Source organism: Trachemys scripta, chromosome 3, assembly GCF_013100865.1.
Source record: "Trachemys scripta elegans isolate TJP31775 chromosome 3, CAS_Tse_1.0, whole genome shotgun sequence".
NCBI lineage: Eukaryota > Metazoa > Chordata > Testudines > Emydidae > Trachemys > Trachemys scripta.
In genome coordinates, this window is record NC_048300.1 from 50,073,688 (window position 1) to 50,096,774 (window position 23,087).

At 43.6% G+C, this 23,087-nt stretch overlaps 1 protein-coding gene across 1 annotated transcript in view; it reads left to right on the plus strand.

Annotated features, from left to right (window-relative positions):
- Window positions 1-23,087, plus strand: part of DNAH14 (dynein axonemal heavy chain 14) — a 499,756-nt gene that overhangs the window by 170,601 nt on the left and 306,068 nt on the right. The window contains exons 28-31 of the mRNA XM_034764559.1: window positions 10,784-10,858; window positions 16,421-16,508; window positions 17,341-17,591; window positions 18,855-19,086. Of these exons, the coding sequence (XP_034620450.1) occupies window positions 10,784-10,858; window positions 16,421-16,508; window positions 17,341-17,591; window positions 18,855-19,086 (646 nt within the window). The remainder of the gene's footprint in view (window positions 1-10,783; window positions 10,859-16,420; window positions 16,509-17,340; window positions 17,592-18,854; window positions 19,087-23,087) is intronic.

Below are 23,087 nucleotides of genomic sequence, written 5' to 3' on the forward strand. Positions count from 1 at the left end.
GCATTAGAACAAATGCATTCTGCAGCCCAGCGTTTCTCACACTTCTAAGACATGGGATGTTCTTCTTCAAGTGATTGCACACGTCCATTCCACTGTAGGTGTTTGTGAGCTCCAGTGCACAGTTGTCAAAGAGTTTTTTTCTCTTAGCGATAGCCGTTGAGATAGCATGCACACCAGCAAGCGCACAGGCATAAAGAACCAAGCCACCTGACCTCCCTCAGTTCCTTCTTACCGCTTGTAACAGTTTTTGGAGCTCCCTTTCCTTGCATCTGCAAGTCTTTAGTCAAATCATGTAAATAGTGCTCCTTGTAGTTCTGTGTAGTTAGTGTACTTAATACAAATCGTCGTTGTTTGTGTGGATCCAGCACCCAGTCTGGGTACTGGCTCTGATTCTGGAGATATGCCATGTGCCCTGGGTTTCAAGCCCTACCACTTTTGAGGTAAGGCAGTACCTAACAGTGACCCTCACCCCAGCTGCCTTAAGTGCTTAGGGGAGGCTCACGTGAATAACAAATGTAGTATTTGTAAGGGATTAAAGCCCGCTCCAAAAAAGACAGGGCAGCCAGATTGAAAAATCTGCTGCTGAAATCGGTGCTATGTTCTCCATCTGAACTATCTACCTTGGTTTGGGTACGGAGCACCTCTGCTTTAGTCAGTAGTGCATATTCTGCATTACTGGTACCAACAGGCAGATTGTTGTTGCTAATAACAAAGAAGAGGCCCTGTAAATTGTACTTGGTACAAGGATCATTGAAGGAAGCGAAGAGGTCAAAATCAACTGAAGACTCGAGGGTGCTCAAAGCATGCACTCCACAGAGCACACCTCTAAGCAGGGTTGTTTGTTGACACCAGGGCCCAGTACAGGGCTGTTCTGACCAGCTCCCGAAGCAGTCATTGGGATCACCTTATGCCCCAGTACTGTCTACTTCTGAGGCATTTGAGGCTATGAGAGAGTTTTTGAACCTCCTCAGTGCCACCATCACTAGCAGTTCAGGAGTCTCACCTGGCACTGGTGCCGTAGCTACCAGCGTAAGTGGTTTCACCGCCATACTGGGCAGGTCCAGCTGAATTAGCCATCAGGGTTCTGATTAAGACAATGCTGCCTAAGGGAAAGGCACAGATCTCCCTGGCTCCCCTTTCTTTGGAGTCTGAATCTTCCTCACTCCTACTGTTCAGTACAGCCCCACCATGGTAGCAACAAGAGGCGGCTTCTTCGTCAGACTCTGAAGTGGAATCCTATGTGTCCCAGTCTAGCTAGTCCCACATCAAGAATATGCTACCTGCCCACCCTGGTTTCATCCTCAGTATCAACCCAAGGGGACTTACTGAAAGGACCCTGGGGCTATTTTAGAACTCGTGGGGGTTTTCCCCCTAATCAAGAGCTTCCCCACATTTACCTCAGCTGGCTCCATCTAGTGGCTGTCAAGAGCATTGATGCTGCAAACACCCTAGTTTTGGCACCGAGCCTGGCACCAAGTGGACACAGGACCCCTCTCGTTAACATCCACAAGAGGAGTGGGAAGTGGACAAGCCTCCAAGACTGCTGGCATCCTCTTTCTCTGAGGTAATTGTGGCAGAACCTATTTCTCTGCCTCCTGATGATTTTAAGACACATCAAGAGTTGTTGAGGAGGATGGCTGTGGTCTTGGACATCTACCATCAAGGAGTTCAGGAAAAATCCCACAAGTTGGTGGACTTCTTGGTATCTCCAGCCCAAGCTAGAATAGCTGTTCCTATTAATGATGCTATTTTAGGGCCTACCGAGGTTCTTTGGCAGGCCCCAGCTTCCCTGCCACTGACTGCAAAAAAAGACTGGAGAGAAGGTACTATGTCCCCTCTCAGGGGTTCAAGCACCTCTGTGATCATGTCCCTCTGAGCTCACTCATAGTGTTGGCAGCCAATGAAAGAGAGACATGGTCACGGGACATCAACCCCCTAAAAATAAGATGGCCAAGAAACAGGACTTACTTGGGAGGAAGCTTTATTCCAAATGTGGGTTATAGCTTCCTATTGCAAACCAGCAAACTTTACTGGGGTGCTACGATTTCACCCTGTGGGATATAGATTCAAAGTTCAAAGACAAGCTCCCGGATGATATGAAACAAGAGTTCCAGATATTAATTGAGGAGGGTAAGTTGGTTGCCAGAATGGCTCTGCATGTGGGTCTAGGTGCAGCAAATTTTACAGTTTGGGGCATGGCCTCTGCCATCACAATGAAATGCTTGTCTTGGTTACAGTCTTCTGGTTGCCTTTCAGGGGTTCAACAAACAGTCTGGTTCATCAAGGCAGGCAGCATCCTCCACAAGCTAATTTTGATGGACGGGTTGAGAGCAATGTACCAGTTCTAAGAATGCCATCTTTTTCTTCCCAATTTTTGCAAACTGTATGTTCCACCTCCATTGTGATTGGGGTGACATCACAACAGATAGGTGAGTTCTAAGCACGGTGGAAGTGGGATATACACTCCAATTTATTTCTGCTCCCTCCCACCTACCCTTCCTGTCCTCCTTCAGGGACGTCCCTCATGAGGCAGTGTTACTGCAAGAAATACAATTGCTTTTCCTTGTAGGAGTGATAGAAGAGATCTATCCTGATACTGAAGGCAAAAGGGGATCTCCGGCTTATTTTAGATGTAAGGGAGTTAAACAAGTGCCTAAAAAAGACAGAAATTGTGGATCATCACTCTAGCTTCCGTTATTTCTTCCCAGGAGCCAGGGGACTGGTGTGGTGCTCTTGACTTAAAGGATATTTGCTTTCATATGGCAGTTCATCAAAGGTATAGAAAATTTCTGAGATTCACTGTCAGGTGATGCCCTTATCAGTTAACAGTGCTCCCCTTTGGTCTGTCGGCTGTCCCGCATGTATTTACAAAGTGTATGGTCACAGTAGCAGCATTCCTCCAGAGGTCAGGGGTCCACATTTTCCCTTACCTGGATGGATGGCTGGTAAGAGATCAATCCAGGTTGCAGGTGTTGTCCAGCATAAGCAAAATCCAATCCATCTTCGATGCACTTGGCTTAGTGATCAACACAAACAGATCATCCCCATCTCTGGTACAGAAGATAGAATTTATTGGCGCAGTCCTCGACTTGACAAAGGTCATGGCCTTACTGCTGCAGGCAACATTTTATGCAATGCAAAATCTCATTCTAGACTTAAAGGATTATCCCATCACCAGGTGAGAAACTATGTTAGGCTACTGGGACACATGGCAGCATACACTTACATAGTCCAATATGACAGGTTGCATTTCATGCTCTTTCAAGACTGGTTGGCTGAGGTATATTCACACTAAATTAGATATCAGAGGGGTAGCTGTGTTAGTCTGAATCTGTAAAAAGCAACAGAGGGTCCTGTGGCACCTTTGAGACTAATAGAAGTATTGGGAGCATAAGCTTTCGTGGGTAAGAACCTCACTTCTTCAGATGCAAATTAGATGTTATTTTCCCTTAATTGGTGAAAATACCCAACCAATATCTGCAAGGGTGTTCCCTTCTTCCCTCCCTAACAATGTCTTTCCATAGTCATGGATGCCTCAAACCTGGGGTGGGATCAACTGGTACCCCCACAGATGCAAAGTTTCTGATCTACTCAAGATGTCTGTCTCCAGGTAAACAACATGCGAGCAATCCAGTTAGCTTATTCACATCAGGGGAAGGGGTATATTGGTGCTGACCAACAATATGGCAGCCATGTTTTATGTAAACAAATGGAGAGGACAGTCCTCATTACTTTATCGGGAAGCAATCCTGCTCTGGGACTTCTGCATTGCCAACACTGGTTCTGAAAGTAGCCCAAATGCTCAGAATATGCTGAGCAGGTTATTTCTCAGTCACCATAAGCGGTCCATTTGCCCAGACATAGCAAGGTCTATTTTCTAGCACTGAGGAGCACCCCGACTGGATCTATTTGTAACAAAAGACCACAGGAAATGTCACTTTTGCTCCCAAGTGGGCCACAGTCGAGGTTCGTTAACGGATGCTTTTCTACTGCTGTGATCAGAGGGTCTGCTGTATACGTTCCTCTAACCCTCTTCTGCCCATATTTCTATGAAAGGTCAAGCAGGATAAGGCCTGTCTTATACTGATTGGTTCTGCATGGCCCCATCAGCACTGGTTTTCAAACCAGTTAGTCCAGTGGTAGGCATCCCGCTGCCGCACGCGGCCCATCAGGGTAACCCGCTGGTGGGCCGCCAAACAGTTTGTTCACATTTGCATGGCCGCCCACTACTCCCAGTGGCCGCAGTTTGCCGTTCCCGGCCAATGGGAGCTGCAGGAAGAAGCAGCCAGTATGTCCCTGCAATCTGCGCCGCTTCCTGCAGCTCCCATTGGCCAGGAACAGCGAACTGCAGCCACTGGGAGCTGCAGGCGGCCATGCAAATGTAAACAAACTGTCTGGTGGCCCACCAGCAGATTATCTTGATGGGCCATGTGCGGCCCACGGGTCGCAGGTTGCCCAACACTGAGTTAGACCTATCAATCAGTCTGCCACTGTCAGTCTCACTACATACTTGATTTTTTTCAGAGTCATTGTTGCCTCCTCCAATCCAGTCTACAGGCTCTTTGCCTGAGAAGCCTGAAGGCTTTGTGGTTAATATCAGTGGAGGAGTTCTGTTTTAGAGAAGTTCAGGACGTGCTGCTAAATAGAAGAAAACCATCAACTAGAACTACTTACCTGGCTAACTGGAAGAGGATTTCCCTTTGGTCCAGACTGAAAGAGGTTTTCCCCTTTCTTGCTTCTATTCAGCACACGCTGGCTCTCTTCTGTCCCTGAAACATCAGAGATTGACGATTAGCTTGATCAGAGTACATTAAGCGGCTATCTCAGCATTTCACCCAGTTGTGGATAACCATGCTGTCTTTTCCAACCCAATGACTGTAAGATTTTTAAAGGGTTTGGACAGACTATTTCATCAGGTACAGAACTCTATTCCACCATGGAGCCTGAATTTAGTCTTAACAAAGCTGACAGGTCCCCTCTCTGAGCCTCTAGTGACTTGCTTTCTGTTGCACATTTTGATGAAGGTGGTGCTGTGCAGAGAGCGTGGAAGTTGAGGGCGCTAGTATCAGATCCTCCATATACGAGTTTCTGCGTGGACAAAATCCATCTTCATCCTCACCCAAGTTTGCTTATAAAAGTGGCTTCCACTTTTCATATCAACCCAGAAATTTTCTTACTGACCTTCTTCCCAAAGCCAGAGTAATAAGGGGCTGGAGATGCTCAGGATGATAGAAGAACTTTAGCATTTTATCTGAAAGGACTAAACCTCAATTGTTCATTGCATTTGCGGACAGAATGAAGGGCAGTCCTGTTTCCACACAAAGGATTTCATCATGGATATCCAATTGTATTTGCCTTTGTTACAATTAAGCTAACATCAAGCCACCGCATAGAGTGTAGGGTCATATGACTAGGTCCCAAGCAACCTCTGTGGCTTTTCTGGCTAACATGCCCATATTGGACATTTGCAAAGTGGCATCTTGGTGATTGTCACACATTTACCTCTCACCACATTATCTCTCAGCTATGTAGACACTATGCTGAATTTGGATGAGTGGTCCTCCAATCCCTGTTCAAAGAAACTCCCAACCCAGAGTCACCTACAGTGGAATGGACATGTGCTATCTATTCATGTAGAAGAAGAAATGGTTACTAATCTTTCTGTAACTGTTGTTCTTAGAGATGTGTTGCACATGTCCATTCCATAATCTGTCCTCCTTCCCCTCTCTATTGGAGTATTTCTGGTAGAAAGCAACTGAGAAGGGTCGGAGGAGACTTGGCCCTTTATGCCTGTGCGCAGCAGCAGAAGGCTCTCATGCCACCCCAATGGGTAGCACTAAGGGAAAAAATATCCTACAACTGTGCACTGGAGCACAACAACACTTACAATGGAATGGACATGTGCAACACAGCTCTAAGAACAACAGTTAAGGTTAGAAACCATTTCCCCCTCCTCTCTGCTTTCCAGAGGTGGTTCAGTGTCCTATCACAGAGTGTACTGGCCGTGCCCTGTGACAGTTTACAGTGCTCCCAAACATTTCCTTTGCCAGTTTTACTTTAATATATATTTTTACTCATTCGTGAGCAACCTTTACTTTTTCTTCCTCCTTCCCTCTTAAATTGGGTATTTAGCACCAGGGTGGTTTATAGCCACCCAGATCTACCACTGCAGTGTCTCCCTACTGGGACTACGCCATCATGGCTGAGTTTTCCTGAAAATACTGGAGTAAATCAAAGCAGTGGTCCATATATGAAGAAGTGTTTACAGGCTCATCTCAAGGCAAATTATGCCCTACCTGTTTACAGCCACCTGATTCTCATGCTACCAGGGTATCGAGCTCAGTATTGGGTTGGCATGTTGGGACACTCCTTCCCTAGAGGACTCGTGACTCCAGTGCTGAAAAGCCCAATCAGAATCTCCTGAACTTCTTGGGTAGAGGGCCTAAGGACAAGGAAGAGACCATTTGACCAGCTCAGAGGGAAAGCCCTGTGACTAATCTGAGCCACACACCATTTCCCCCCAAATACTGAAGAGAGTTTCATCTCATTGGGGAAAGAAGGAAGGCTCCAACACAGCTCCCCTTCTTCCAAACAAAAATCTGGAACCCCATCCTACAGGCAGAGGAACTGTGACCCTAAGGGTGAGGACACAGAAGGAAACATATCTAGGGTACTCAAGACTCATGATGAAAAGAGCCACAAGAAACACTGGGCTGGCCACAGCTGGGCAGCAATCTCTGAAAAACAGGCAAAAAGAGCCAGAAAACAAAAAGGGAAAGGAAAAAATATAAAAAAGTATATCTGATTCAGTGTCTTTCTTCTTTACTGAGGAAGGTGAGCTCTCCAGTTCAAGTTTCTGAGCAGGGCATGGAAAAATACATCAAAGGACTTTCCACCTTGACAGATTTAATACTGGTCACAGAAAGTCTGCATCTGTCATTCAAATCCTAGAGCAGATATCCAACAAGAAGGTCAAGGGCAAATATCCATCCGCCAAATCAGTGATCAAGATGCCAATCCTGCTGCACCCTTCCTATGAGGATGTGATCAGGGATCAGTAGGAATACCCTGACAAAAGTAAGTGCATTAGCAGGGATGCACTTAGATACCATAAGATAAAAGCGCCAAAAAATGCCAACACAAGTATCAAAAGTAGATCCTGTAGGTGGCATCTTTAGCTAAAGATAGCATAATCCTATCAGAAAGGGATTTCTTGATAGCAAGATGGAAGTCAAAGAAGGTAATTTGTGACTTTCTTGGCTGCCTTCAGAGTTCCCTGGCCACTACCTGTTTTGCAAGAACCACAGTATTCTGGCTGAATGACCAACCCTGGATGACAAGGACCAACCTGACTTCAGGTCTAACTTAAAGAAAGTATTCTAGCAACAGACTTCGTGGCATATGTGTCTCATTAAATGCAATATGATTCTCAGCCAGGGCCATGTTATCAGCTCAGCAGCCGGACACCACATTTGACTATATCTTTGGATGGCAGAGGTGCACACGAAACAAGTGTGCTCATCTAGATTCACAAACTCTCCACTATTTGGAGATAAATTTAATAAGACAGTGGTATACAGTGCATGCAAATGACAAGTGCAGAAATGTTCCTTTCATCCATCCTTTTCATAAAAATACCAAAGGAAAGATAGCAGGTATGTCAGGGGAAAACCCTTTAGCCGTGGATCAAGTGGCAAAACCAGAGGTGGTAGCAACACCTCTAAGGATTCACCTATGAGTCTGTGCCTCTGACCACATCTTAATCTAAGAGGCAGAGTGTCCCACTTCTCTAATGGATGGCTTCTGTCCATCACTGACAAGTAGATGAAAGCTGTAGTAAGTTTTGGTTACTCCCTTGAACTAAAGGCCCCACTGCACCACTTCTTCATCCAGTTGCCTATCTCAGGCACTCTTATCAAATGCAAGCTAGTACTGAATGAAATCTGTCGCCTTCTGCACAGAAGAGCAATAGAATTGTTACCCTCATAAGAAAGGTTCTTGTGGCTATATTCCATATTCTTTATTATGCAGAAATGTATAGTGTGAGAGAGTCATCCTGGACCTCAAACTGCTCTACAAATGAAGAAAATGAAATTGTGGATGCAAAGTTAGCCTCAGTGGTAGAATCCCTGTAAAAAGGGGATTTCCTTGTCTCAATGGACCTAGCAGATGCATAACCATATGTACATGTCACTGCTGTCTACTTAAATTTGTGTATGGCACAGCTGACTACCAGTACAAAACACTGCTATCCTTGTTTTTGTCAGCACCCAGAGTCTCTATCAAGATGCTGGTGGAAGTCATAGCCCAACTTTGGTCCCAGTCTTTCATCTGTATCCTTTCCTGGAGGACATTTCGATCAGTGGTCCAACCAAAGAACCAGTACACAGCACCACAAGTTGGACACTTCAAGCATGCTGTTTTGTGATAAACCTGAAAGGAAATCTCCGATTCCTTTCACAAAGATAGCTCACCTAGAAGTGGATATAGACACTTCTGTGTCTGTAGTCTGTCCTTCACTGGACAGGTTTGAGAAAATCCAAAAGCTTATACCTGTTTTTGTAAGGAACACAAGGCCATCCATATCTCAGTGTCTCTGATTTTGTGTATAGGAACCACGTTCTGGGGAAGATCCCATATCAGGTTCTCTAGAAGTTTCTTTTCAAGGTTTGAAATCACTTACCGGAATGCATGCGTGCTGGTCCCAAACCAGGTTCTGGACTCCCTCAGATGGTGGACAATCCTAGAAAATGTCTGTAAGGGTCTTTCCATATGCGGTACAGACTCACAGGTACTCACAACAGATACCAGCCTAATCGGGTGCAGAGCACATCACAGACACAGAATAATCCATGGCACATAGAATTCTACAGAAAGGAGCCAGAGCATCAAGCTTGTGGAGCTTAGAGTGGTTGAAGTTAGCCCAAAAAAAGTTCTAGGGCCACCTCAAGGGCAACAACATTCTGGTCCAGTTCTACATCACCACCATAGTGGCATACTTCAACAACCAAAGGGGAATTTGGACCTCAACTCTACATTCAGAAGTAATAGAAATAATGGAATGGATGGGGAAAAACCTCTCTTCCATAAGAGCAATACACATAAATTGAAGCATAAGAAAGACTGGCTTGTTGAGCAGATGTGTAGTCAACAAAGTGTAGTCCGTTTGAATCTGAAAGTCTTGAACTTGGTCTCTCAATAATATGGCCTCTTAACAGTTTATCTGTTTGCTAATTGCAAGAACACAAAGCAGCCAGTGTATTTCACCTGGGGAACATAGCCCATGTCCGTGGGGATGGATGCCCTCCCACGCAGATGACCAAAAAGTCTGCTTTGTGCATTTCCACCTCCTCTACATATAGGGAAATGGATCTAGAAGATAAGGGAAGAGGAAGCAAAAGTGATAATTCTGTCTCAACAGTGGCTGAGAAGACCATGTTTTTCAGATCTTAGCATTGGAACTCCTGCTGCATCTGCCAGTGAGACTGGACATCCTCTACCACAGTCCCATACTCCATCCAGACCATTTCCAATTGACAGCATAGCTTTTAAGAGGGAAGAATTGATTGTCCTTGGACTGTCCAACCAAGTGATTGGAACTCTACTGTCCCCCCCCACAGTCTTCAACACGAAAGGCTTACTCCTGCATCTGGTTTAGGTTTAGCTCATGATGTCACAAAAAACGTAAAACCTCGAAGGACTCTAGTATTCCAGCTATTCTGGATTTTCTGCAGGACAATGTGTACGAGGGTCTTCAGTCCAACACCATAGCACACCAATTGTCAGCCATAAGTAGCATCTTACATGAATGGCCCTCAGACTCTTTGGCAGAGAATCCTCAAGTCTCAAGATTTCTCAGAGGAGTGAGGCTGCCTAGACTCATGATCATACCAGTCTTTCCTAAATGGGATCTATTACTGGTGCTAAAAGACCAGACTGTTCACCCTTTTGAACCACTGACAGTGGTCACATGTTCTGTCTACTGATTAAATCCTATTTCCTGGTTGCTGTCACATATGAATGGCATATTTGCCAAGAGACAAATTTTAATTTTTATATATATGTAGGATAGGTCTATCAATGATTATTAGCCAAGATGGTCTGGATAAATTGACCTATTCCGTTCGCTCTTTCTGAAGCATCTGGCACCAGCCACTGTTGGAAGACCCGATTCTGGGCTAGATGGACCATTGGTCTGACCCAGTATGGGCGTTCTTATGTACTGTTTGCGGGCCAGTTAGTCTACCATACGTAGTGTACTGGTTGATATTGAATTTTTTGTTACTAACCATATTCTGGGAGTTTCTACACAGCTTTAGAATGATCTTTCGGCAGCAAGCTAGAGAAGAGGGTGTGGCCAGTATGGGCTCTGCTACAACACTGAACTGCCTGTGGAGCTGCAAAGAGGAGGGGGAATAGCTTGTACAATCTCAGAATTGTGGGAGACATTGCTAGCAGAAAGGAAGTTATGCATTATACAAGGGGTCTAAGCCTACAATCCCCATGGAGACAAAATGTCCATTGATTTCTTTGGGAGTTATGCACATGAATGAGCTGCAGAATCAGGGCCTGAGGAGTCTGTAGCCCCTGAAGAAAGACAGTGATTCCAAAGAAGAGGAAGTGTTTGCTCACACTCTGGATTAAGTTCAAGTGTGTAGAATTTGGAAATAAGAGGTGCAGTAGAACTCCTTATGTCTACAATTTAAATAAAGTTGTAAGAATATGAAATTAAAATGTTCAGTTGTTTTCAGTAAGTGCTGACTTTTCAAATTCTACATTACAGGATTATTCGTATTAGAGGCCCTGTTGAGCAGTGGCTAGGAAATGTAGAGAGCAGCATGTTTGACATGGTAAAAAAGTAAGTATATATTTCCCACTGAATAAAAAATTCTCTATTATAGTCATTTGTGTTGCATATTTATTTGTATTTGTGGTAGCATCCAGAGGCTTTAATCATGATCGGGATCCCATTGACTTAGGTGCTGTATAAACACACAGTAGGAGATAGATAGTCTCTTCCCCCAAAGAGCTTACACTTGAACAAGGGACTTACAATTATTTAAAAAAAAAAACCAAGCAACTGCGTACCATAAACACTCTTATCTAGAGCTAAATGAAAACTGACAATGTGCAGAATTTCAGGCTTATGTTTGGTAGCATTGGCATGCAGAAGTGCTCAGAAATCATTTGAGATAACCAGACTAGTCCTTTCAAAACAGCAGAGCATGATTTCACTGCTCTTGGAGCATATTTTATGTGAAATTCCAGTTGAAGATGGGGGAGTTCTTAATAGTCTAATCATGTATTAAACAGCAAACAAAATTGTACTAACACTTCTTAAAAAAACAATTGTGCAGATGGTTTAGGTGTGTAATTTTCAATCCCAACAAACCCCATCTCTTTCCACTTCATGTACACTTTAAGTGTTACTCTGTTTTGTTTGATTCTGAATTATCCTTTTCTCCTTATATAAGCTTTATTCTCAGGAGCCATTGGTAGCATGCCCCTCCCTGAACATCTGTCTCTGGACAGACATAGCATCCCTTTGACCTCAGCCAAGATCTCCCTTAAGAGGTGGAAGACTTTAGAAGATTCAGGGAAAGCTCCAAAGAGGAGAAACTTGGACTCCCATCACAAGGAGCCAGCTCCCAAAAGGCCCTAATCTCCCACTAAATTTACAGTATTGGAGGCCTCGACCTCTCAACTTGGTACCATGGAAGCAATGAACTCTTCCTACAGTACCAGCAGAGCCAGAAGATCCTGGAGTGTTTCAGAAAAATATGGCTCCAGCAGGCCCATGTACAATGAAAGACAGGATGCACAGGACATATACTTCTGTAAAATGGAACCGTATACATCAGACTTACCATCATTGCCTTCTTCCTCTGACAAAATTGAAGCACCAGACACTTGAAGCCCCAGCACGTGCTTGCTCCAGATCAACAGTACCATCCACCTCAACTGCTGCATTGGTTTACTGACCGATGTGAATCTTCCCCAAGCCCTCTACATCTAAGGGCTGTGGGTCGAAGAAACAAGCTGCAGACCCTTTTCATAAACCATCTAAGAAGAGAGCATCAAGTCCCCACAGTGAGCTCCGAGATAACTGTAAGCGATCTCCATTTCACTTGGTATCTTTGGCACTGTCAGCACTAAGACCATCTCCGCTGCCACTGACCCTGGGATGGTTGGTACTAGCAGAATCCCACCATTCCAGGGACCTCAGCATGCTAGATGCATCTGAGTCCTCACCTCTTGGGACCTCTGCACAAAGCATTTACTGAGCACAGGAAGTATCCACACTGCCATGTCATGCCCCTCCGCTCTCTAGTGACGCTTCAGACAGTGAGCCAGAGGAAGTAGTGTTGCAGTACTCCTCCCAAGCCCCATATGGTGCTCACTATTAACAGAGCCAAAGGATATACCCACAGATGGCCCCACTGTCTTTATATGGCCACTCATGGGCTCCACCACTGGGCTGTATGCCCCCACCATCCCAGTAGCCATATTGGGAACCTTGGGTGGCACATTGCCAGCATGCCTCTCAGGCTTCAAGCCTCACCTGAGAACTATCAAGATACACCTCCTTGCCTACAGCATCCAGTGCTTCAGAACCTCCACAAGACATAGAGGAACAGGAGGCCAGTACTGAGGAAGAAGTGACACCAAGGACCGTATTCTCCTCTTCTTCGGGCGAAGTCTTCATGCCTCCCCCATCATTTTTGGCAGATGACTTTCACCTCTTCCAGAAGCTGGATAAGAGAGTGGCAGACACTGTCTGGATACCATTGGAAGAAGTCAAGGACACCCACGTACAACTCCTTCTCCACTTTCCTCATCCTCCAAGATTGCCCTCCCTATCAACGAGGTCATGTTAGACCCGGCAAAAACCGTGTGGCAAACCCCATCACCAGTGGCGCCTACCTGCAAGCAAGCGGACAAAAAGTACTATGTCCTGCCAAGGAATCTGAATTTCTGTTCTCCCACCCATCACCCAACTCCATAATGGTGGATGCTATTAACTCCGATGGCTGACAACACCAGTCAATGGCTATTCCCTGTGATAGGGATTGGAAGCATCTAGATCTTTTCATTAGAAAAGCATACTCTTTGGCCACTCTCCAATTCTGTATCGCCAACTACCAGGCCCTCATAGCGAATATGATTATATAAATTACTTAAAACTGAATGACTTTATTGAAAAGATGCTAGAATTACATTGTGACCAATTTAAGACCATTATCCAGGAGGGCCAATTAGGGCAAAGACATCGCTGCAATCTGCCCTCTATGTGGCCGACATAGTGGCTAGGGTGATGCAATTTTGCAACGGCTCCGTCTGAGCTTCCTGAAAGAGGTACAGTCGATTGTTGACGACCTTCCTTTTGATGGCACAAAGCTTTTTGCTGAAAAAACTGTCTCCTATCACAGCCTGTGTCTCCTATCACAGCCTGAAGGACTCCAGAGCTACTCTCCAGTCACTGTGTATCTATACACTGGGACAAAAGAGACAATTTAGTCCCCAATCCCAGCATCGATCACACATGTCTCAATCTCAATGCCACTATGAGCCACAAAGAAAGAAAGGGAAATTCCCTATGTGCAAACCACTTGGCCCACCATCTTCTTTGTCTCAGCCCTCTACATCCAAGCACCATTTTTGATGGGTGGATCGAAGTGCCATTAGATCACTCCCCCTGAGTGACACAGCTGACCAGTGTTTCACATCCATTTGGCCACCAATCGGCAGCGTTCGGCTGTGTCTGGGAATGCCTAACGTGGACCAATGGGTCCTAAAGTTTGTTCAAACTAGGTATTTCATCCATTTTACCTCCCTCCCTCTTCCACAACACCCTTCCCCATCCCTCTTCAGGGATCCTTCTCACGAGAGTTTACTACAACAAGAAGTAGACTGTTTCCTCCAGTTAGGAACCATAGACCCAGCACCTCAACTGCTACGAGGCAAAGGGTTCTACTAGATGTCAGAGCTCTCAACAAGTTTGTCAAGGCTCAACAATTCAAGATGGTCACTTTAGCAATAATGGTTTCAGTGTTGGAACAGAGAGACTGGATTTTGGCCGTCAACCTTCAGGATGCTTATTTCCGTATCTCAGTCCTACTGACTCACAGATGATTTCTCAGATTCACTCTGGGACACGACCACTACCAGGACAGAGTGCTACCCTTTAGGCTATCAACGGCCCCAAGAGTATTTTCCAAGGTTCTCTTAGTGGTGGCCACTTACTTAAGTTCCCAAGGGATAAAGATCTACTTGTACCTGGATGATTGTCTCCAAGTCACCAAATCTATGATGCACTTGTTCACAGAACTGGGCCAACAGATCAACATCCAGAAGTCAACCCTCACTCCAGGGCAATGGCTGGAATTCATAGGGGCTGACCTTGACTTGTTACAGGCCAGAGCCCTCTTGCCTCAACGCATCATGCTCATAGAGACCATTCAGAACAGCCTATAAATATCAGCTAGACTCTGCCTCCACCTCTTGGGTCACATGGCAGCAAGAACGGCAGTGATACCACATGCCAAGCTTCACATGCGATACCTCCAAAAATATAGTTCAGTTTGGTCGACAGACTGGACAAATCCCACCAGAATCAAAAACTCCTTAGACTGGTGGAAGGACCCAGCTGACGTTTGCAAAGGGATCCCCTTCTCGCAAACCTTGCCATCGTTGCTCCTCACCACCAATGCATCACTCATAGGGTGGGGCATGCATCTGAATAGCCTCATGATGCAAGGCAAGTGGTCACCAATGGAGATGTCCCTTCACATCAATCACCTCAAGCTAAGAGCTGTCAGAAATGCCTGTGCCCATTTCCTCCCACTGATCACAGGATTACACACAAAGATTCCTAACAGACAACAGCCTGTATGTACTACATCAATTTACAGGCAGGAGTTAGATTGCCCTCCCTATGCGCAGAAGCAGTGAGGCTATGGAATTGGTGCATCTCCCGCAACGTTACACTGTCCGCAGCTTACCTCCCAGGCACACAAAACTCGATAGCGGAAAGTTCAGTCACAAATTTCCATACAACCACGAGTGGGAGAAACATTCAACAGTACTTCACGACAGATTCAGATGATGGGGGACATTGTCCACAGACCTGTTGGGCACTCACCTGAATAAGAAATATCCATGCTAGTGCTCCAGAGTGGGAATGAGTCAATATTCCCTGGGCAATGCTCTCCTCATCCCTAGAACAGGGACCTTGTCTACACCTTTTCACCATTATCTTTACTGTTTAAAGTCCTGCTGAAAATAAAGAGACAGAGCCCAAGTCATCCTGATTGCTCCTACTTGTCCAAGACAGACCTGGTACCCTTACCTAGGAGAGCTCAGCTGTGTCTTCACGTGGTTTGGGTCTTTGCCCTCTGGCTTCCTGAAACATGCAACACCAGTCAGTGCCCCTCGTCTCTGGGGCAGAGCTTCAAAGGCCAGATATTTTTGGCATAACCAATGTTGGGGAGCTTACATTAACTACAAGTAGAAATTACACAGGAAATTCATCCAGTAAGCCAGGACCCTGAAAACACATTTAAGTCTTACTGTCATAAAAGCCCATGCCTCTCTGGTCCATTTCAATATAATAGTCTTTTGAAGTCCTCACACCTCCCAAGTCTCACGTCTGTCACAGTCATTATAAGGACTAGTGATGGCAATTAAAATTTCTTGGAATCCCGTTTATTTTATACATCTTTTACTATGGATGCCTTCACTCTCAGAGAAGTGGTTTTATTTGAAAGAGGAGTGGTTTGTCTTTTGTAAAAGTTTCATTAGGTAATGGATTAGTCTGATAAGGCATCGGTAAGGAGACACTGAAGCAGAAGTGGGATTTGTTTCTGTAGTCTGAGCTGTCATTATTTGGAGGAGGCATTTTTGAAACTGATGTTAAGCACAAATATTGCAATTTGTTTTATGGACAAAATGCTGGCATATGGCATGGTAGTTCTTTTAGGGCCTGTTCTACAAGATACAAAGCACTTAATGCAGGGTTCTGAGCACCTCATATGACATTGAAGGTGATGAGGACTTTGCATCTTTGGGCCCTTGGTGATCTGCTGTAGCATCCAAAAATATCCAGAATAGCAAAGTCTGGTTTGTCAGAATACTTGCTATATTAGCTAGTGATTATGAAGTCTGCTACAAAACCTTAGTATATGGCAGCATCAGAGACGACCCGTGCCTGCTGATGGCGGGGGAGGGGGCAAAGTGAGGGCAGCGGCTTCAGCAGTGTCACTGAGCATACTCACTACAAACCAAGCAGCAAATCTGGGGTGGGGAGGCGTGGGAGCCTGCATGCCCTCCTCCACACGTCGCTTCTGGGCAGCATAATAATTAACTAATAGTATTTCTGTGATCACCTACTTTTATTTTAATGGTATGACATGTGTTGTAGATTTGTAAATATTGGAATGGTAGAGTGGAATCAAATGGAATTTAAACAGTGGTTTCTGACTCATCCAGGACAGGTGGTACTTCTTGTGGTAAGTATCATTGAGAATTCATTCAAACCTGAAAAATGCCATTGCCATTTGTATTTTGGATATCTGTTTTAGTGAGAAACTCTGCCTTTAAATATCTAAATCCTATGCTAATAATGCTATATGAATGCAGATTTCTAAATTTCAGTACAAAATGCTTGACTACTTGGTTGATAACATGATTCTTTAACATAAACCATTTCTGCAGGTTTAATCCTGCTTCTGTACTCTGGTTCTCTGATTATCAGAGGTGGTTGGAGCAATTTAAAAGTTGCCTGAGCGTGGGACCATTTTGTATTGCCCAGCAGTCAAGGAAAAAAGAGAACGGATAGTAGTCTTGACATGAGGGCCTCAAATTTAATAGGGTTAAAATAAAGGAATAGTGGGAGGAGGGTAATTTTAAGGGCTGTAACAGAAGCTTACAGAAAAAATAGTTATATGCTAATTACATTTAAATAACATTTATGAATGTGAAAAAAATCATAGTATTTCCAGAGTCCGTTACCTGAAGTAGAATACAGAAGAACGTGATCATTTGAGAAGGTTAAGATACAAAATATCTTCTATACATTGTGAAAAGATTATATTATTTTTTCTCTGTGTTCAGAAAGGGAATATCAAATAATCATGGGGTTCTGCTACCATTATTCATCATAAGCAGCACTTATCTTCATTACTCCGTTATTTGTGGAGTAAAGTACTGGTTAATGTAAGGATGTCGGAATCTGGCCCCAGGTTATTAAACCAATCTGTGGTTTTATGCAACATGTACTTTTGAAGTCAAAGAAATAGAAACTATAGTTAATGCTGCCAGAATAATATTTGCCTTTTTTAGAGCCAAATTATGTTTAATAAGGATTGTACAAGAAGTTTCCAGAGTTCTGATCCAAAAATGGCACTGACAGGAATCCATGATGAACTAGTCCATCATCTAGAGCAGCTTGCAGAGATGGCATCTGACATTCTTCAGTTTCACAAGCAAGCCACACTAGAGGCGTTGCTTACTCTGTACATCCACTGTAGGGACATACTTTCCAGTCTGATAGATAAACAAATCTTCAAAAGGGAGGATTTTGAATGGACAAGGTACAAAGTTTTTAAATTATTATAGGTGGAGATGATAGCAATATCTAATTACTTCCCATTATTGGACACTGTTTTCAGTTGCTTATAACTTTGACATACTTTAAGCATTAGGGCTGAAATTTTCAATGCTGGGCATTTACTTCAGACTCAGAGTTTTTTAGGGGTTTTTTTTTTTTTTGAAAATTTTGAATGAACCTAGGAGAAAATGCTTGTTTTCCTATGTTTAAAAAATGCTGGTGACCTTTTCTTTGAGAAGCTGTGTCACTCCATACTTTACAGCTTGAAATTTGGCAGGAGAGTAGCCTTTGTGTCAGGGATGTACCTTTTGCCAACCCTATCAAAAACTGCCTAAATTTGGCCAAGTTACATGCATTTGAAAAATCACAATTTGCACATGCCCAATAGAGACTTGCTAGAGCCTTTCAACTAAATTCCCCAAATATTCTGTCCATATTGGACATGTTCCAGTTTGGGGCTTAGCAGAACTTTCCTGGCCATTGTAGCTCTGGGTTGCTGCTGGATAGGTTGTGGCCAGGTATCAGAACTGAGAGAAAGAAGCCAGTCTCTCTCCTGTGCTGACAGTGCCCTCTTCCCCCTGCTGGGCCCATGGAGCATGTAGAAGGAAGCTGCCTGGTTTTAACGCAGAGGGGACAAGAGCTGGATAGGCAGGTGTGGGGGGAGTAGATTGGGACTGGAAGTCAGGGAGGGAAATGGGAAGGGACTGACTAGAGAGCACATGAGGAGTCAGGGTGAGGGAGGAGACTGGGACTGGCTAAGCAAAGAGACTTGGGCAAGGAACCAGGTGTGGGGACAACATTGAGATTGGATGAAGACCCCAATGTTTCAAACAGCAGTATGTCAAAGTGCATTACAAAACTTTTAGTTTGTGGTAGCAGGATCCACAAGACCCAGTAGTACCCGGCAAGCTAGTGTGCTGTACATTAAAACCCTAGTTTGCTATGTATTAATTGACCGTGTAGACAAGTCCTCAGAGTTTGTGGTATTTTTACTCATATAGTCAGTATTCCATGTCATTATGATAAAGTGATGCTTTATTTTCAGTACATAATGTAATTAGCTTTGGTTTCTAAATTTTCTCCTATTTATGATTATTATTTTTGTTTGACTCTTTCTGCACCTTCAACTCTATCTAATTTATCCCTTCATTTAAAAAATACATGTATTTTCCATACAGTGAATAGTTTGATGTTAGTTCCTTTGTCATTCATTTTACAAGATTCTGATACACAAATATTATTTCAGGCAGTTGCGTTATGAATGGAATGAAATGAACACCACATGTAGGGTAGTTCAAGGTAATGCCTCCTTTATTTATGGCTATGAGTACTTGGGCTGTTCCTCTCGATTGGTTATTACACCGCTCACCGACCGATGTTGGTTAACCCTTACTGGAGCACTACACTTGAATCTAGGAGGCTGTCCTGCTGGTCCAGCTGGTACAGGAAAAACCGAGACTGTCAAAGACCTGTCTAAAGTAAGTACCATATGCTGATAGAACAGAATAAATCCAGAGCATTTATGATATTTCCTTTTAGAGAAACTATAACCTGTAGTTTTTCTGCTATACAGCTTCTGTCTGCATTCATCACTAATGGGTAACACATCCCACTTGTAGAATTTGAAGGTGATCTAGTGCTGTTGTTGGAGGCTTCAGGACTCAGGTCAGACCACTATATCTTCTGCCTCCAACAATGCTGGCGGTTTTGTTTCGCCTTACCATTTTGTTGTATAATTTACATTTTTATTTGTTTTCTTGCAGTAGTGACTTGATTTCAGCTTTTAGCTCCTCTCTCACTTTCCTAAGGTGAAGAATGAATGGAGTATTGAGGCTCTCACCCTCTGCCTTCTCCAGTACAGTATGATCACACTGCCCTCTACTCTGTCAGCAGAGAAGCCCTGCAGGCATGAGTCAAGGCCAAGAAGTATTATGGGCAGCTTTTCAGGAACTTTCAAGGGCAAGCTATGCCTTACTCCAACAAGTTGCCGACCCTCGCTGTGCCAGGGAATGGAGCTTTGGGTCAGACAGGTGTGCTGAAGCCTCAACCCCAGGCTCAGCTCCAAGCCATGACCCCTTATGGAAGGCTTGACCAGGAACAAGACCATAGAGATGAGAACCCCTCACAGCCTGCTAAGGGGTAAATATTGCAAACGCCAGAGACTCTAGGTACCAAAAAGACAAAAGCAAATATGCCCTTAATAAGGCAGCAATTTGTATAGTGAATGAACAAGCAATATAAAAATTGGGGTTTAAACCCTTTTTCTTTTGCTTTTCCACCCTGAGGAAGAGTTTGCTGGGGCTTCTCTCCTCAAAGAGACTCTTTTACAGTGCTCTGTATCAAGTCCATTGCTCCTCCTCCACTCTGCAGCATACAATCATAGAAATATAGCACTGGAAGGAATAGGACTCAATAGGGCATCTCATCCAGTCCCTGCATTGAGGCAGAACTAAGTATTACCTAAACCATTCCTGATGGTTGTCTAACCTATTTTTAAAAACCTCCAATCACAGAGAGATTCCATAGCCTCTCTAGGTAATTTATTCCAATGCTTAAATAGCCTTACAGTTAGGAAATTTTACCTAATGTTTAACCAAAATCTCTATTGCTGCTATTTAAGCCCATTACTTCTTGCCCTGTCCTCAGACAATAAGGAGAATAATTTATCGCCCTCCACTTTATAACAACCTTTTATGTACTTGAAGACTGTTATCATGTCCCCCTTCACTCATTTCTTCTTCAGACTAAACAAGTCCAATTTTTTCTATCGTTCTTTGTTGGTCATGTTTTCTAGACCTTTAATCTTTTTTTTTTCTCTCCTTTGGATTTTCTCCAGTTTGTCCACACCTTTCCTGAAGTGTGGTGCCTAAAACTGGACACAGTACTCCAGTTGAAGCTTTATCAATGCTAAGTAAACTGGAAGAATTACTTACTTACAGCACTCCTGTGAATACATCTGTAAGAGGGGACAGACTCCAGTCTCTCCTTTGCAGGCTCTGTCAGGTCTGCGTTGTTAGGCATCAGCCAATGTGAGCTCCTGGGCAGTAGTTCTGCAGAACTGAGAGCAGAGGTCTGCCCTCTTACACTGCCTGTCCCCTTCTGAGCTGCTCTGCTTCCCTTTTGAAAGTCCATCTCCAGTTTGCACAAGCTTTATAAGTGTGGAAGGGCAGGGCCATCTGGTACCAAAGTTGCTCCTTAACCCCTTGTTATTTAGTGTGGAGTTTGTATACCACATCCCATACCCTTCCCCTCAAAACAGGAATTGGGTTCATATCCTCCAGACCCAGGTCCCCACCCTCTCGGGGGCGGGGGAGGGCGGGGGGAATCTACATTTTGGTGGGCCTTCCGAGCTCAGTGAAATACCTGAAAACTGTATGACTGTAAGGAAAGATACCACTGTATAATTCTGGGGTTGGCATACTTTATGGAGTTTAACCAGTGAAGAGGGGCAATGATCTGTTACTAGTGAGACTGGATTTCCCAACAAATGCTGTCTTAGGACCTAGTCTACAACCCATTTCACAGCTAAAGCTTCCTTTTCTATGACTGAACAGGCCACCTCCTGCGGAAACAGTTTTCTGTGTATATAGAGGACCAGGTATTCTCCCTCAACTGCCTGGGAAAGAACTACACCCAGTCTTACATCAAAGCTGTCTGTTTGTAGTGAGAACTTTTTGGAAAAGTCTGATTGGAGAAGTACTGGCTCCTGGCACAGACGATCTTTTAGAGTCCTAAATGCCCTGTCACAGGCCTCTGACCAAATGATTTTGTTAGGCTTGGTGTCCTTCATGAGGTCTATGAGACATGCTGCAATCAGGGCAAAATCTGGTATGAATCTTCTATAGTTTCCTGGTAGGCTCAGAAAGTGTTGTATCTGTTTATTTGTCATCGGGATGGGGCAGGTAGCTAAGATCTGTACTATACCAATTAGTGATTGTAACTTGCCCCTCCCTGTGTTATAACTGAGGTATGTAACTTCCTAGTTCGCCATCTTACTGTTGGCTATCTTTGCAGTTAGTCCTGCACTCTTGAAAGCCCGTAGGATAGAAGTGACATGTCATAGGTGATTGTCCCAATTATGGCTGTAAATCATGTTATCTATATAGGCTGAGCATATTGTCTGTGAAGTCACAGCACTTGGTCCTTGAGTTTTTGAAAAGTAGATGCTATCCTGTGGAGGCAGAATGACATAGTGCGAAATTGGTATTGACTGGATGGGGTGGATATAGCTGTCTTTTCCTGTGATTCTGAGGTCAGAGATCTCTCAATACCCCTTTGTGAGGTCTAGGGCAGAGATGTATTTGGCAACTCCCAGCCTTTCTAGTAATTCATCCACCCTGGGCATAGGGTAGGTGTCAAATCTCGTTATTGCATTTACATTTCTGAAATCAATTCAGAAGCGCATTGTCCCATCTGATTTTGATACCAGCACAATGAGACTTCTCCACTCACTGCAAGACTGATTCCTTTCTTTAGCAGGGCTGGGATGAACGTGCCTGCATTCTCAACCTTCAAATTCTATAATTATCCAGAGAGAGAAAGAGAAAATATTTGAAAGGTTTAAACACCAAAGAGAGAGAATTTGTTTAGTATAATTAAAGTTGGTACAACTAGGGTAATGACATATTTTAAATCTAGGTTGGAGAAGACACTGTTAAATGTAACAATAAGAATGAGACCTGCATTGTCAGGGAGATGGACTAGATGATTACAAGGAGGTTTCTTCCATCTGTAGATTCTGGGCCATGACAGTTTGCCTTCCTTACATGAAGAGTTTTATGGAGATCAGTAAACTATTCATTGTGAGTAAGGCAAGAAGGTCTTGGCCTTCTTATCCTTATAAGAATTTTAATGGGTATTGTATATTTTGCAAACCTTAGTTGAATATAAAACAAATACTGTAGCTACGAAGAATGTAGTCTCTTTTTAGGGTAATGGTTGTTCAGAATAAAATTTCAGCCTTGTTTAAATGTTGAATCCTAAGAACACATATACATAATGGTTTCAAGCCATTCTGAAAATAAATAAAAATACGGGAATAAATAAATCCCTAATGCAAAACAATTTTAGTTGATGGAGTTACAGTAGGGATGGAACTGGCCCATTGCCTTTTATTCTTCCCTGTGTAGCTCTAAAATGTTGCATTATACCTTTAATTTATCATTTCCAAAGTGATTTTAATTGGTACAGAAATGCATAATTATTTAAAGTTTACATCAGAGTCAGAAAGGCAGTGATACTTGGAAGAACTTGTGTTATGGAGGTTGCTTGGCATTTTTTTAATAATGAAGACCTAAAAGATAGTTAATTGTGTCCATTCATGATAAATTTTAAGGTTTTACTGACTGTCAAATTTATGAAACTCTAATTCAGGGCATATATTTCTATAGTTGGTTGCACTAATAAGATGATACAGTATCAGAGTGTTATATTTTAAGATACATCTTATTGCTTTCAAATCAGCTTTGTGAATAAAATT